Below are 15794 nucleotides of genomic sequence, written 5' to 3'. Positions count from 1 at the left end.
CAGTTAAAATATAGCCTTAAAGATTGTTCAGATAAGAAATCTCATCAGAGAAAGAAATCAAATAGACCCTTTATTTATTTTTTAAAAAAATTTAATATTTGTTTTTGAGAAGCACAGAGCGCAAGCAGGGGAGGGGCAGAGAGAGAGGGAGACACAGAATCTGAAGCAGGCTCCAGGCTCTGAGCTGTCCGCACGGAGCCTGACGCGGAGCTCGAATTCACGAGCCATGAGATCATGACTCGATCTGAAGTCGGGTCACCCAGCTAAGCCACCCAGGTGTCCCTCAAATAGACCTTTTAGAACTTGAAAAGTATAGTAATAGAAATTTAAAAAATTCACAGGAGGAGGTTAATTCAGGTTAGAGATATGAGAAGAAAGTGCCAGTGAGTTTGAAGACAGGTCAAAAGAGATGATCCAGTCTGAAGAATAGAGAGAAAAAGACTGAAGCAAAATAAATAGAGGCTCAGGGATCCATAGGATTGGAATACTAGAAGAAGAGAGTGAAACAGGAGTAGGAAAACTTTGTAGGATTGGTGATTTTTACCAAATATGATGAAAACATAAATCTAAGAATCTTAGTGTATCTCACGTTTATAAAAGGGACCCCACTTGTACACAATTAAGCTCCTGAAAATGAAACATAAGGGAAAAAATTGAAAGCCGCCAGAATTGAAAACATGTTCGTACTTTGGGAACATGGTAAGAATAGCCACAGCTCTCTTGTCAGAAATAATGAAATGATGTCTTTGCAATGCTGAACGGAAAAAAAATGTGTAAACCAAGAGTTCTATGTCAAGCAGAGATATTCTTCAAAAATGAAGGTGAATAAAAGACATTTTCAGTTACATGAAAGATGAGACATTAATCTCCAGCAGGCCTGGATGCTAAGCAGTGTCCTTTAATCCAAAGGAGATGAATGATACCAGTTGCATACTTAGATGGGTGGGATAAAGAATATCAGATATGATCAATAAGATAGGATAAAGACAAAGGACTATATTTCTGCAGAATGTACATAAAAGGCATCCGATGACTGTTAAAAGCAAAAATAATAACGCTGTCACATGGGGTTATGATATACGTGGAAGTAACACAAACCACGTGAAATAGTCTGTGGAATCACACTGCTCGAGAATACCTGCTGTATGTGAGACAGGAAGTGGGCAGTAGATCGTGCCAGGCATGACACGAGAAGGGAGAAATCGCAGGGTGGTCTTGCTGAGTTGAGAAACCACAGATCAAAGTGAGGAGGCTGTGGCATCAGGAAGCTGTGGATCGGAATTCTAGAGAGGAGAGAGTCACATGGAAGAAGAATTCCTGGAAAGAGCTAGCGTTTCCCCACTTCCGCATGCTATCCGCCCCTTAGACTCACAGCTGGGACTCTGATTCGCAGCCTTCCAGATCCCTGTGCATCCCAGAATGCAGTGCGTACCGTTTCTGTCCGCAGGAGTCACCCCGATCAAGTTTATTCCTGAAATCGTGGTGCGTCTTCCCAATCATTCATTCTTTATTGATGACCTCAAAATAAATTTCCTGGACATAACAGCAGGTTTATCCTCCATTTAAAAAATTATAATGAGGGGCTCCAGGGGCTCCATGTAAAAAATTATAATGAGGGGCTAGGACCTTGACTCGGGTCATGATCTCACGGTTGGTGAGTTCAAGCCCCGCATCGGGCTCTGCGCTGACAGCCTAGAGCCTGCTTCGGATTCTGCCCCTCCCTCCCTCCCTCTCTCAAAAATAAATAAACATTTAAAAAATTTTAAAAATTATAATGAGTAAGCCTTTGTACTAGTTTTCTTTCCATTTAATTTCTTTTTCCTCGAAGCGATCTGTATGTATTTCAAGAAGGGTTATCGTAAAAACTGCATTCCTGTGTCCTGTTCTTTCTAGTCTGGATCTCTTTTGCTAGAGGAAGACACTTACAGACTTCTGGCTTTTCTTCTGTCGTTTCTTTTACTTACGTATTTCTGGTTACCATATTTTGCTACTATCTTTTGATTATTTAGTTTTAGATTTTACCTGTTAATTTCCTACCGTGGAAAATTTCCTACCATCTCATCCAACCCATACACTTTCTGTCTGTCTTCCTAGTGTAAGTATCACAGTCTTTCCTCAAATCCTATTCAGTTATGATTTTATACAAAATATTGTTCATAGTGCTGCCATGTGGTTTATTTTAATTATAATTATTTTCTTGAACAGCTTTTTGTTGTCCTTGGAGTAAGTGACCACTTTGCCTGGTTTTCTGTGTAATCCTTGCCAGGTTATCCCCAAACTCTCCACCCTGTAATTCCTGTCTCTCTCAGACACATTAAGTCACTTAGCGGTTCCCTTTTATCTTTTGGAGATGGCTACCCTAGAGCCTTGCCACCCCCCTTTCTAATCTGGACTGTTCTGTTGGCCTGTCGTAGCACAGTCATGCCACTACTGTCCCACCCCTCATCATGGGATTACTGCACGGCTCCGTAGTGGTGCCTCCTCTGTCTCCTGGGTCCCGTGTCTGGCTTTCTTTCCCCCTGGTAGTAGCTGCCTGAGAAGGGTTCCAGGGGAAGTAAATATTTTATCATCTTGCACATCTTAAAAATGGTGTCACTTCTACCCCCATACTTGACTGATAATTTATTTGGGCATAGTATTATAGATTTGAAATTATATCTAGCAGGCGTTGCCTTGTCTTCTAACTTACTGTGGAGACATCTGGCGACATTCTAGTTCTCAATTCTTCTATTGTAACCCTCCCCACCCCCCACCTTATCTGGAAGCTTGTGGAAAATTTGTTTGTCCCAGGGTTCTGAAATGTTATGATTATATGACTTTGGATAGGATTTATTCATCACCTGGGCAGCTGCCTCAATTTTAACCTTTCCCAAATTTTATGACTTTCCAAGTCAAGTGTTGCCTTGCTTTTTGGCTCTCACCTGCAAGTTAAAACTCTGCCATCTTAATCACTACATATCTTTACAAGAGGTCAGTTTCTGGGAGAGATGTCCTGCTGTAATTCCTTTTCTTCTCAAATTGTCTCAGCTGTCCTTGGCCATTTGTTTTTCCGTATGATCGTTGGGATTATATTCTTGGTTTATATACATACGTGTACACACATACAAATACCCCTTCACAAACAAGCTTGTAGACCTGCATTGAATATAGAGGTTGATTTTGGGGAAATTTATGTCCATAACATGGAATCTTGCCTTCCATAAATATGGTGTCTCTCCCCATTGGTTTAGGTTCTCTTTTATGTCTGTTTTTGAAGTTTTATCATTATGTTCACCGTAAATCCATGACCTTAATTTGTTAAGCTTGTTCCTAGGCATACTGTGGATTTTGGGGGGCATGGAGCATTATAAATTAAAACTTTAAAAAGTTTCCAGTTTAATAGCTTGTTACTTTTGTTGAGGACCAAGTTGATTTTTGTATACTCATCTTGAAGCTAGCAAGCTAAATTTCTTATTCAAAATAATTTGTAGATTCTTCTAGATTTTCTATATAGACAGTCATATGATCCACAAGTAATAATCAGCTTCGGGTTTTGTCTCCTCCATTTCTTACATATGCTATTTTTTACCCTTATGCAGTGATCTTCAGTGTAGTATTACATAGCTAGTAATATTGGGAGCTTCTATGCCTTCTTCTTGACATTAACAGTGTTTCTCCTATAGGGTCAAATTTAGCATGATGTTTGCTGTAAACTTTTGGTGTATATTCTTTATAAGATTAAGGAAATTTCTGTTTCTTATTACTAAGAATATGTTATCGTTGTTATTGTCGTAATTAAATGATTTTTCTGCATCCATCGAGATGATGATATTAGGATGTTTTCCCTTTAATCTGTTAATCTGATGAATGACATAGATTGTCTAATGTTGAGTCATCCATTCTCTGGCTAAACATAACTTTATGATGAAGGCGTATTGATATTTTGAACAAATTGCTAGGTTGACTCTGCTAATATTTTATATTGGATTGTTACCTGAGATTCATACTTGAGATTGATCATAGCTGAGGTTGTGGTATGATTTTCTTTCTCAAATCATTCTTGTCTGGTTTCTGTGGTTGTGTATTTTAGCCTTATAAAATGGACAGGGGAGTAGTCATATCCTCTCCCCTTACCCATTTTGCCTTTAGAGCATAACCCTCTGTAACACAGGGGTTATGTAATTTGTAGAATGGTAGAACTCACTTTTAAATCACCTTTGCCTTAGTGAGGTTTTGTTCTCTTCCCTTTCTTCTTCTTCTTCTTCCCTTTTTTTTTTTTTTTTTTTTTTTGGTTTGTTTTCCAAGTAGATTTTATACTATTGATTCAAACTTTTTAATGGTTATAGGTCTCTTTGGTTTTCTATTTCTTCCTGAGTCAGTTTTGGTAAGTTATTATTTTTTTTCCTATGAAAATTGTCTGTTTTCTCTGAGTTTTCTATTTTGTTGGTATAACATTCAGATTGCACTCTTCTTAGCTTTAAAATCTGTTACATGTGTAGGTTTTTTTTGTTTTTTTCCACCCTAATGTTTATTTGTGCTTTTCTTTTCCTTTGTCAGTTTGATATATAATACAGCATCTGACTCTTTTTCAGTTCTAAATACTTTCCAATTTCAGTTAGAACATCTCTGTGGACCATGATTATATAGTTATGTGCTTTTTAGTATCCATAGTATTGTATTTACTTATTTATATACAAGATCCGCTTTAGCGTGAGGACTATTATATGGGGCTGCCTCTTGCTTCAAACCTCATATAGGCTGAGGGTCCTCTTGTCCTCCTGTATATGTTAAAACCCGAGGACCTAGAACATGAAAACCAACATTCCCCAGCCAGCCCCACTCCTTGCTCTAATGATTATCACCCTGGTTCCCAAACATTTCTTGATTATAGGCCTCTAAGAATTTCTTTTTTTTAAGAGCTCATTTATATGTTTATAAAGATGGTTGTTTTGTATTTTATGTAGCATTTTTAAGAGTTTGCAGTGGAAGAGTTTTCAAGTTACTTAATCTAGGATTGCCAAATATGAAGTCTATTCTAATGATTAACCAAGAATGATATTTTTTTTCGAGAAAATCCAGAATATTAGCCGTTATTCTACCCTGAGAATGTTCATTTTTTATATGCTCCTTTATTTATTTTTTTAAATATGAAATTTATTGTCAAATTGGTTTCCATACAACACCCAGTGCTCATCCCAACAGGTGCCCTCCTCAATGCCCATCACCCACTTTCCCCTCCCTCCCACCCTCCATCAACCCTCAGCTTGTTCTCAGTTGTTTTTTTTTGTTTTTATTTATTTATTTATTTTTCAATATATGAAATTTATTGTGAAATTGGTTTCCATACAACACCCAGTGCTCATCCCAAAAGGTGCCCTCCTCAATACCCATCCCCCACCCTCCCCTCCCTCCCACCCCCCATCAACCCTCAGTTCTCAGTTTTTAAGAGTCTCTTATGGTTTGGTTCCCTCCCTCTCTAACCTCTTTTTTTTTTTTTTCCTCCCCCCCCCCCCCACCCCGCCATGGTCTTCTGTTAAGTTTCTCAGGATCCACATAAGAGTGAAAACATATGGTATCTGTCTTTCTCTGCCTGACTTATTTCACTTAGCATAACATTCTCCAGTTCCATCCACATTGCTACAAAAGGCCATATTTCATTCTTTCTCATTGCCATGTAGTATTCCATTGTGTATATAAACCACAACTTCTGTATCCATTCATCAGTTGATGGACATTTAGGCTCTTTCCATAATTTGGCTATTGTTGAGAGTGCTGCTGTAAACATTGGGGTACATGTGTGCCTATGCATCAGCACTCCTGTATCCCTTGGGTAAATTCCTAGTAGTGCTATTGCTGGGTCATAGGGTAGATCTAGTTTTAATTTTTTGAGGAACCTCCACACTTTTCCGGAGTGGCTGCACAAGTTTGCATTCCCACCAACAGTGCAAGAGGGTTCCCGTTTCTCCACATCCTCGCCAGCATCTATAGTCTCCTGATTTGTTCATTTTAGCCACTCTGACTGGTGTGAGGTGGTATCTGAGTGTGGTTTTGATTTGTGTTTCCCTGATGAGGAGCGGCGTTGAGCATCTTTTCATGTGCCTGTTGGCCATCTGGATATCTTCTTTAGAGAAGTGTCTATTCATGTCTTCTGCCCATTTCTTCACTGGATTATTTGTTTTTCGGGTGTGGAGTTTGGTGAGCTCTTTATAGATTTTGGATACTAGCCCTTTGTCCAATATGTCATTTGCAAATATCTTTTCCCATTCCGTTGGTTGCCTTTTAGTTTTGTTGGTTGTTTCCTTTGCTCTGCAGAAGCTTTTTATCTTCATGAGGTCCCAATAGTTCATTTTTGCTTTTAATTCCCTTGCCTTCGGGATGTGTCAAGTAAGAGATTACTGCAGCTGAGGTCAGAGGTTTTTTCCTGCTTTCTCCTCTAGGGTTTTGATGAGAACGAGCAATCCTAAAATTTGTATGGAACCACAAAAGACCCCGAATAGCCAAAGTAATATTGAAGACGAAAATCAAAGTGGGAGGCATCACAATCCCAGACTTTAGCCTCTACTACAAAGCTGTAATCATCAAGACAGTATGGTATTGGCACAAAAACAGACACATAGACCAATAGAATAGAACAGAAACCCCAGAATTACACCCACAAAAGTATGGCCAACTAATCTTTGACAAAGCAGGAAAGAATATCCAATGGAAAAAAGACAGTCTCTTTAACAAATGGTGCTGGGAGAACTGGACAGCAACATGCAGAAGGATGGAACTAGACCACTTTCTTATACCATTCACAAAAATAAACTCAAAATGGATAAAAGACCTGAATGTGATATGCTCCTTTAAAACATACAAAGAATTAATTTTCTTGTACTTTAGAGTACCTTATAAGATGTGTTGACCAAATCATTTTTAGCAATTATTTTCTCATTTACATCTAACTTACCATAATTATATGCTCAGCTATTCTATTTTGGGACTTAATTTTTTGAAGAGTATGTTTTTCTCCCTTTGTAACTTTTTTAAATTAATAAGTAGTTTGCAGTACGTTGTCAATATTTATTTCCTTAGGTTTCAGTTGAGACGTTTAAAAAGAAAAGGATATTTTGAAATAATTTCTGGACTGCTCATAAATACTGGTCTTTTTGGGGGGAGTTATTTTTCTTCCTTTCAGTGAATTGTAGGGGGGCCTGGGTGGCTCAGGCAGTTGAGGGTCCGACTTCGGCTCAGGTCATGATCTCGCGGCTTGGGGGTTCGTGCCCCGCGTCGGGCTCTGTGCTGACAGCTTGGAGCCTGGAGCCTGCTCAGATTCTGTGTCTCCCTAACTCTCTGCTCCTCCCCTGTTCATGCTCTCTCTCTCAAAAATAAATAAACATTAAAAAAATTTTTTTTAATGAATTGTAGGATTTGCCCAGGTTGATTTTTTTTTTTTAATATGTACATGGTAGTCAGATAATATCAGTAATGAATGTTCTGTACTGAGTATTCAATTTGTTTTCAATGGTTGTGTGTCCAAATCATATGGCAACCCTGAGTTTAGTCAGTGAAGCCACAGCAGTAATAAATATTCTATAGTGTTATGAAATCAAAGGACTGCCAGTGTGGAGATTATATAAAATTTAGTTCTGTGTACAAGGAGACCAAATTCAGGTAATGAAAAAGTTGTAGTTGTTTTGAAATAATGTCTGTTGTGTATTTAAGTAAATCTAAATATTTGTAGTTAAAAATTATTATTTATTGGGGCGCCTGAATGGCTCAGTCGGTGAAACGTCCGACTTCAGCTCGGGTCATGATCTCACAGTTCGTGAGTTCGAGCCCCGTGTCAGGCTCTGTGCTGACAGCTCAGAGCCTGGAGCCTGCTTCGGATTCTGTGTCTCCCTCTCTCTCTGCCCCTCCCCTGCTCATGCTCTGTCTCTCTCTCAAAAATGAATAAACGTTAAAAAAAAATTTTAGCAATTATTTATTTCTAATGTAGTAGATTACTAACAGTGTGTGAACTTCTTCAGGTCCAGTCTTCAGTGGCTGTTGGAACTCCAGATTATATCTCTCCTGAAATCCTTCAAGCCATGGAAGACGGGAAAGGCAGATATGGACCTGAGTGTGACTGGTGGTCTTTGGGCGTCTGTATGTACGAAATGCTTTATGGAGAAACACCATTTTATGCAGAATCTCTGGTGGAGACATATGGAAAAATTATGAATCATAAAGTTAGTATATTTCACTTTTCTCAACAACTGAATGTGGTAAATAATACATGTAATAAATTTAAAGTAATGTGATATTTAAAAAGAAAATATTTTCTAAGAACAGTGAACAGTTGAATTTCTGTGCTAATAGGGAACATGACTAAACATGAATAATCAAAATCCATAAATTAGACGTAAGATTATTAGCTCTCCCTTTGCCTGTATTTTATTAGAAATGCTAATAAATAGGAAATTAAGGGGTGCCTGGGTGGCTCAGTCGGTTCAGTGTCCGACTTCGGCTCAGGTCACGATCTCACAGTTCGTGGGTTCGAGCCCCGCGTCAGGCTCTATGCTGACAGCTCAGAGCCTGGAGCCTGTTTCAGATTCTGTGTCTCCCTCTCTCTCTGCCCCTCCCCTGTTCCCGCTCTGTCTCTGTCTCAAGAATAAATAAATATTAAAAAAAAAAATTTTTTTTTAAATAGGAAATTAAATGGTTTCATCAGTAGAATAACAAAGATCATAAACAGATAATTTTTATCCTTAATACTATAAGTACATTAATAACTAGAATGCATTTAAAAAATTCTCATCCTTGGCAGTAATAACACAAAGTGCAAATCAAAATAAAAATGAGCTATTTGTTTTCTCACCTGGCAAAGATGAAAAATTATACTCTGTACTGTAAATAACTCAACGAGATGAACGTTGTTAGATGTTGTTGATAGGAATATAAATTGATGTACCCTTTCTGTCAACAAGTTTATAAGTACGCATCTAGAGCCTTTAAAAACGGTTGAACTTTGGGGGGGCCTGGGTGGGTCAGTCGGTTAAGTGTCCGACTCTTGGTTTTGGCTCAGGTCACGATCTCATAGTTCGTGAGTTCAAGCCCCACATCGGGCTGTGCGCTGACGGTGCAGAGCTTCTTGGGATTCTCTCTCTCCCTGTCTCTCTGCCCCTCCCCTGCTCGCTCGCTCTCTCACAATAAATGAATAACTTAAAATTTTTTAAAAAATGATAGAACTTTGGATTGAGCAACTTGAGTTTTAGGACTCTGCCCTAAAGGAAACATTCAGTTCAACCAAGATGTATGTACAGGCATACTTCTTCCAGTCTTGTTTATGATCAAAGCAGTGGAAACAATCCAGATTCACCACAGGGACAAATGAATAGCACCTTATTAACCCATTTAGTACCAAGTGAAATAGAAATAAATTATAAGAAGAAGAAGTTGTTTCTGGTTGATTGGTTTCAGCAGAGGGTGAGCAGTTACAAAAATCTGGAATAGGAATATCCCATAAAAGGAGTGACGATCTGTTCTTCTTAGTTGATCTGGTGAAACAGTTACGATTAGTTGACTCTGCTGTGTAGTTGGCGCTTTTCCAGAGAGTCGACGCTTCCTGTAGAGTTGGCGCTCTGGTACCTGGCTGTGAAGGTAACCTGCTAAAGTAGTTAGGAAGAGTGGAAAGACAGGGAAGGGCTACGCAGTTGTAATTAGCGCGTCGAGCGTTTCGGAGAGAAACCGTTGTCTGTGACATGGCGGGCCAGAGCTGGCTTCCGGAGTTGGGCCGCTCCACCCAAGCCCGTCGTGTGACTGGGAGCGAGTTGCTTGAACTCCCTGGGCCTTTGTTTCCTCCTCTGTGCGGTGGGGATAAGAGAGGTGCCTGCCTTCGACCCCCGCTGCGAGGACTCACCAGGTGGGTGCGTAGAGCACGTCGTGGTGTCAAGTACACGTTCCGTTCTTTCCCAATATCTGTTACCGTTACTCAGCCCTTCGTTCGCGACTTATCCGAACGTTACCCGTCACATACGCTCTCCTGAAAGGTTGAGTCAGACTCTGCTTTTAGTAAGTTCTCTTCATTCCGACAGCAGAGTGAGGTACGTTGGCATTTGATTTTTTCTTCTTCCTGCAGCGTGTGCATGACTGAGTCACACTTAAAATGAAAAGTTCCTTTAGGAAAATTCTCTGTTCTCACCCATCCCTGGATCTCCTGTAGTATGAGTACTTGGTAGCAGTGAACACTTCCTAGACATTTTTAAGAGAAAGCGCATCTTGAAGAACGAATGAACGTTCATCAGCCTACTTAGGGAGTTAAACACTGGTTTATACTTTGTGTCTGTTTTTCAGGAGAGGTTTCAGTTTCCAGCTCAAGTGACCGACGTGTCTGAAAATGCTAAGGATCTTATTCGAAGGCTCATTTGCAGCAGAGAACACCGACTGGGTCAGAACGGCATAGAAGACTTTAAGAAACACCCCTTTTTCAATGGAATCGATTGGGATAATATTCGAAACTGTGAAGCACCTTATATTCCAGAAGTTAGTAGCCCCACAGATACATCCAATTTTGATGTGGATGATGATTGTTTAAAGAACTCTGTAAGTATGACTCTGTGAAGGGGTTCTGTCTCTTTCTTTTTAACATGGTTATAAAGCAGTTTCATGGGCCTCCTCATCAATTACCAGTCAGACCGTTATCATGGCTTCTAGTATTTATTCTCCCAGACGTGAAGTGATTAAGAGAGTCCACTGAGGTGAACATGTTTATTCATGACAAGGAGCAGAATTCAGCTTCACGATTTACTCATTAGGTCAGTGATGCCTTAGGTTTCCGAGGAAGAGGAGAAATTAGCTGCTTAGAAAAGTGGACTCGTGATGGCAGAGTGAGGAGGTTGGCCAATCTCTCCTTCAAGAACGCCATGGTACTGGACCATTTCGGGGCTTGACAAATCACCCGGGGTAAATAAATTGAGAAGAATTTATTCATAAGAACCTGAGCTTTGGTTAACAAGCGCCCCCACAGCCTTCCATCAGCTTGGTTGGGGCCGTCGAACGTTGGCAGGAAGCTGCTTCTGCTGATGCCATTGGGAGAGCTGCCCATGCCCGGTGGCGGTGCCTTGAGAGATAGCAAAGTTGTGGGGAAAGAAGGGGGTGGAAATCTACGGCCTGCCTGTCCTGAGGTCCCGGCCTTACCTGGGGTGGTGGCAGACCGACAGGGTAGCCAGGCCTTCAACCACCTGGGGCTTACGGGCCTGTTAGTTCCTCAACCCCTTCTCCAAACCTTTAGGTTACATAGGTGCAATTTAGGACAAGAAGAATGCACGATTTTATGGTTTTTGTCTGGTTAGTCTTTTTTTTTTTTTTTTAAGTTTATTTTGAGAGAGAGGGAGAGGGAGAGAGAACACAAGTGGGGGAGGGGCAGAGAGAGGGTGAGAGAGAGAGAGAGAGAGAGAGAGAGAGAGAGAGAGAGGGAGAGAGAATCCCAAGCAGGCTCCACATCATCAGTGTGGAGCCCAGATGTGGAGCTCGAACTCACAGAACCGTGAGATCATGACCCCAGCTGAAATCAAGAGTTGGCCACTTAACTGACTGAGCCGGGGGCCCTGTCTTCTTAATTTGAACTTTATTTTTTATTCCACTGTTTTATTTCTTATGGTTTTAATTCTACACTAAGAATTTTTATATTAATTTTATGTCACTTTTCACTGTTCAGTAAGTAGCATATGCAAGGCAGTTAAGAACTTCTTATGCTTTCCTCTCTGGGCTTTCCTCATCAGTTTCTTTCTTATTATAGGAGTTGTATTTACCATTAACAGAAATTTGAGTCCTTCCAAATTCGATACGTGGTACAGTCAATTCTGATCATGGTAGTTACATGTTCAACTAGGTTTCTGTGTCCCCTGTGTTAGTGAACCGGGGAAACTCCTAGGGGAAACTCACGGTTAGGTTCTTGTGAGCCTCTGGTCTTTTGATCAGCCAGTCAATACATAACTTTGTTTTATGTATGTTTCTATTTAAAGTCACTTTATTTCATGTATACTGTTGATTGATAAAGTTCAAATTCACAGCCAGCGGCCATGTAACTCGCGCCCGAACAGAGCTTGTCTAACGCACGGACTTCTTCATAGGGCACGCCACAGCCGCCTTGCTTAGGAGGGCCGGGTGGCTCTTGGGCCCTGTGCCTGCAGGGCAGAAAACTGTGAAAGACATGGCACACGTAGGCCCCGGAAAGAGCACGGGTTGGTAGTATCTCAGCTGACCCAGGAAGGCAGAACGCCTCCCTGTCCAGTCGCAGCTGCGAACGTAGGCCCCGGGCAGCTCGGTTTTGTTTGTTTGTTTCTCTGTGTACGTCCCTGAGCGAGTGCAGAAGGACTGTGAGTATCGATTTCGAGTCACAAATAATTCTTAGCGATGAGGCGGATCGGCAGGTATGAATATGTGATTAATGACTGGACCCTCGGCGTCAGCCTTTCAGTCTCAATTTACATTTTTATTAGAATGTTATCATACGTCACTACGCATCTGCACCAGACCAGATCGGGGTTTCTAAATCCGACGGGCCCGTATTTCCGCTTGACGTCTAATATGTGGATCGGCCTTCAGGTCACAGTCGCTTATTTCTTACCAGATGTTTTCTCGTCCCTTAGGAAACGATGCCCCCCCCCACACATACCGCCTTTTCTGGCCACCACCTGCCGTTTGTTGGTTTCACATACACTAGTAGCTGGTAAGTTTGAAAAGTTAACATACTTTGGACAGCTTAAAGCCCATTAAAATGAACTGAGGTTTTAAAATCTGTACAAGAAAGCCTTGAAAAAAACCAAAAAATTTCAATACAGGATGAAGCTACTGCTGGAAGAAGTTAAACACACAAGGACTTTAAGTGATTTTGGAGGAGAAAGAAGGACAGTAGAGCTCGGAATCTTACTCTTAGCCACGGGGCACCAACTGGAAGAGTCCCTTGCTCTTGAGCAAATACACCCCGTGTGCCAGGCAGGCCCCGTCACCTTGGCCGTCTTCTCACGGGCCACCACTCCGCTGCCCGCTGCCCGTTCCTCCCTACCCGGCTTAGGCTGAGTGCGATTGTAATCGCTCGTGTGCCCCGTGACTCCTCGGCCGCCTCTTGCTCTGTCACATGGTTTCGCTAAGGTGACATCATCCTTACAGTCCCCGTTTCTGCCCGCACCTGTGCCGCTCAGGGTCCAGAGAAAAACACCTGACCGCTCTTGCTGGTCCTTCCTTAAGTTCATGGTTACCAACCTCCCGCGCCCCTCTTGCTGCCTGGAAAGTGCGCCGTGTTACCCTCCGTGCCCATTCTTCCGCTCCCCCGGCTAACTGTTTCGTGCTTTGTACTTTCCTCTGAAACCTCTGTCGCCGTGCTCTCACCTCGCAGTCTCGCCTCCTCTTTCACGGAGAGGTTGCGGCGGGTGGTTTCCACACGCTCCTTCACACGTGGACCACCTGCCTCCCTCTGGCCCCGGGCTCTCGTCTGTGTGGATGAACTGGGGGGGTTTCCGGGGCGCTTGCCTGGCCGCCTCTCACCTCTCTGGCCACTCCTCTGTCTCTGGCCCTGTGCCCCAGCGCTTAGTCTTGGGACCTTTTCCGCTTACGCTCTGGCACACTGCCAAAAGTTTGCTGGTGTGTCCCCGGCAGAGACCTCTCCACTCTCTCCTACTTAGAATCTCTCAACCACCCGCTTCACGTGTTTCTAACGTTGTCTCTTGGATTTCTCTGAACGCGTCTGGTCCTGCCAGAAGTCACAGTGTGTCGCCCCTCCGTTCAGGACCAGAGCCCACTGCCCTCCCAAGCCCAGTGCCTTCGTATCTTAATCCAAACCAAACTTCTCACAAGGCCCTGCACCACTGGCTTCCTTTATCTTTCTGTCTCCCCCTACTCTCGACCTTCCTTACTCGACTCCAGCCACACACATCTCCTTTCCGGCCTGTGAATGTGCCAGACACGCTCTCGCCTCAGAGCTTTTGCACTTCTGTTCCATCTGCCTGGAATGCTGTTTCCCCTGTGGCTCCCTTGGCTGGTCCCCTTCCTCGCTCTGGACTTTCTTTCGAGTTCCTTTCTGAGTGATAGCTGCCTGGCCACTTTGTCTAGATTTTTATTTCCTCCCCATTAATACTCGACAACCCCCCCCCCTCCCACACACACACACCCCTTCCCTGCTTTGTCTCTTAGCAGTCACTCTAATGCCCTGAAGATTTTACTCATTTATCTGGTTTGTTTCTGTCCCTGGAAGCCAAGCTCTTCATGGGCAAGCGTCTCTTTTGCTTGCTGTTGAATGTCCAGCACTTTACATATTTTTAGCTAAGTATTGAATGAAAGAAAGCATTCACTTTTGCATCCAAATTTTGATAGCGAGGACATGATGTGTGCTTTGGACTATGATTTCACTTGGGTGGTCACCTTGTTTTCAGCAAACTTCATTTTACGATTTGTGGTTATTAAAATTCAAGATAAGTGGGACGATTTTTCACTTAAAAATTCTTCTAAAAAGTCATTTGTGTTGAGTTGTGCAAAAAATGTGTTTTACACTCACTGCAGAGATGGCCAACTGTAATTAGCTATTTAAATCCATGTTTTAAATGGACAGTTTCAAAAGGCTCTTTTTTCCTTCAGACTTTCTGTTTCTGTGTGAACTCACCTTGTTTTGTCTCCGCAGTGTTCTTTCTGATCGGAGCTGTTTACGAGTGACAGCCGGGCCCGCTTCCCTCGACCTGGATGTCAATGTTCAGAGGACTCTGGACAACAACTTGGCCACGGAAGCTTATGAGAGAAGAATTAAGCGCCTTGAGCAGGAAAAACTTGAACTTAGCAGAAAGCTTCAAGGTAAATATGTTTTAAAGATGGTATTTTTTCCCTTTTTTGTACTGGACTCACAGTTTTAGGAACTGGGTATTATAAGCGTTGTTTTATCTTGAAAAGAAATTTATTTTATGAGGTGGAAAAAATCCAGTGGAAGAAAGTCACACAGAATACAGTATGATACCATTTACATAAACTCATGACATTAACAGTAAACTGCAAAACAGCCCTTGTTCCCCCGCGGGTGCGTATGTGTGCACATAGACACGTCTGGGGACAAGGAGCCCTTCGCATCCTAGCGTACCCGCTCAGTGTGCCTACCATATTTCCTTATCCTAAAAAGTTCCGCTTCCTTGCACACTTTCTCTGTGACATCGCTCCTGTCCTCATACTTGGTGATTTTGTTCTTTCTTTCTCTTTCTTTCTTTCTTTCTTTCTTTCTTTCTTTCTTTCTATCTATTTTAAGTTTATGTATTTATTTTGAGAAAGAGAGAACGTGAGCAGGGGAGGGACGGAGAGAGAAGGAGAGAGAGAATCCCACGTAGAAGCCCATGCAGGGTTCAAACTCATGAACTGTGAGATCATGACCTGAGCCAACACCAGGAGTCAGATGCATAACCGACTGAGCCACCCAGGCGCCCCAAATACTTGGTGACCTTAAAATGCATGTTGGCAGACCTCTTTAATATTCCGACTTCTTGGTCTCTTGATTGTTCACGTCCAATGATCTTGTCCTCCGCCCGATCTCATCCACTCCAGTCTTGAGACTCTGGCAGCTAAAATCTTTATTAGTCTCCATTTCAAGCAGACCCTGCATGATCTCCTGTTGACGCCGGTCTGGTGAACCCCCTTTGGTGCCTCCAGTATGCCTTCAGTCCCATCGTTACCAACAAGCCTGTCGCCTTGCCCCGTGGTCAGTCCTAGCCCCCTCATAGGGACCCCCACCTCTGTTGCTCCCTCTTCTACGTGTCCCTCCTTTGCCAGGACCCCAGCTCTGGTTTAAATGCATTATGTCTGCTCCTGTGTGGTCGACGGTA

At 42.3% G+C, this 15794-nt stretch overlaps 1 protein-coding gene across 16 annotated transcripts in view; it reads left to right on the top strand.

Annotated features, from left to right (window-relative positions):
- Positions 1-15794, top strand: part of CDC42BPA (CDC42 binding protein kinase alpha) — a 322044-nt gene that overhangs the window by 150637 nt on the left and 155613 nt on the right. For all 16 annotated transcript variants that reach the window (XM_078441190.2, XM_078441187.2, XM_081791830.1 and 13 more), the window contains 4 exons: positions 7989-8189; positions 10294-10542; positions 12591-12670; positions 14615-14781. In XM_078441190.2, the coding sequence (XP_078297316.1) occupies positions 7989-8189; positions 10294-10542; positions 12591-12670; positions 14615-14781 (697 nt within the window). The remainder of the gene's footprint in view (positions 1-7988; positions 8190-10293; positions 10543-12590; positions 12671-14614; positions 14782-15794) is intronic.

This window comes from Panthera onca, chromosome F1 (genome assembly GCF_046562875.1).
Source record: "Panthera onca isolate mPanOnc1 chromosome F1, mPanOnc1 haplotype 2, whole genome shotgun sequence".
In the NCBI taxonomy this organism is placed as follows: Eukaryota; Metazoa; Chordata; class Mammalia; order Carnivora; family Felidae; genus Panthera; species Panthera onca.
The sequence above is the reverse complement of the archived record's forward strand: the minus strand, read 5'-3'. Positions and strand labels throughout refer to the sequence as shown.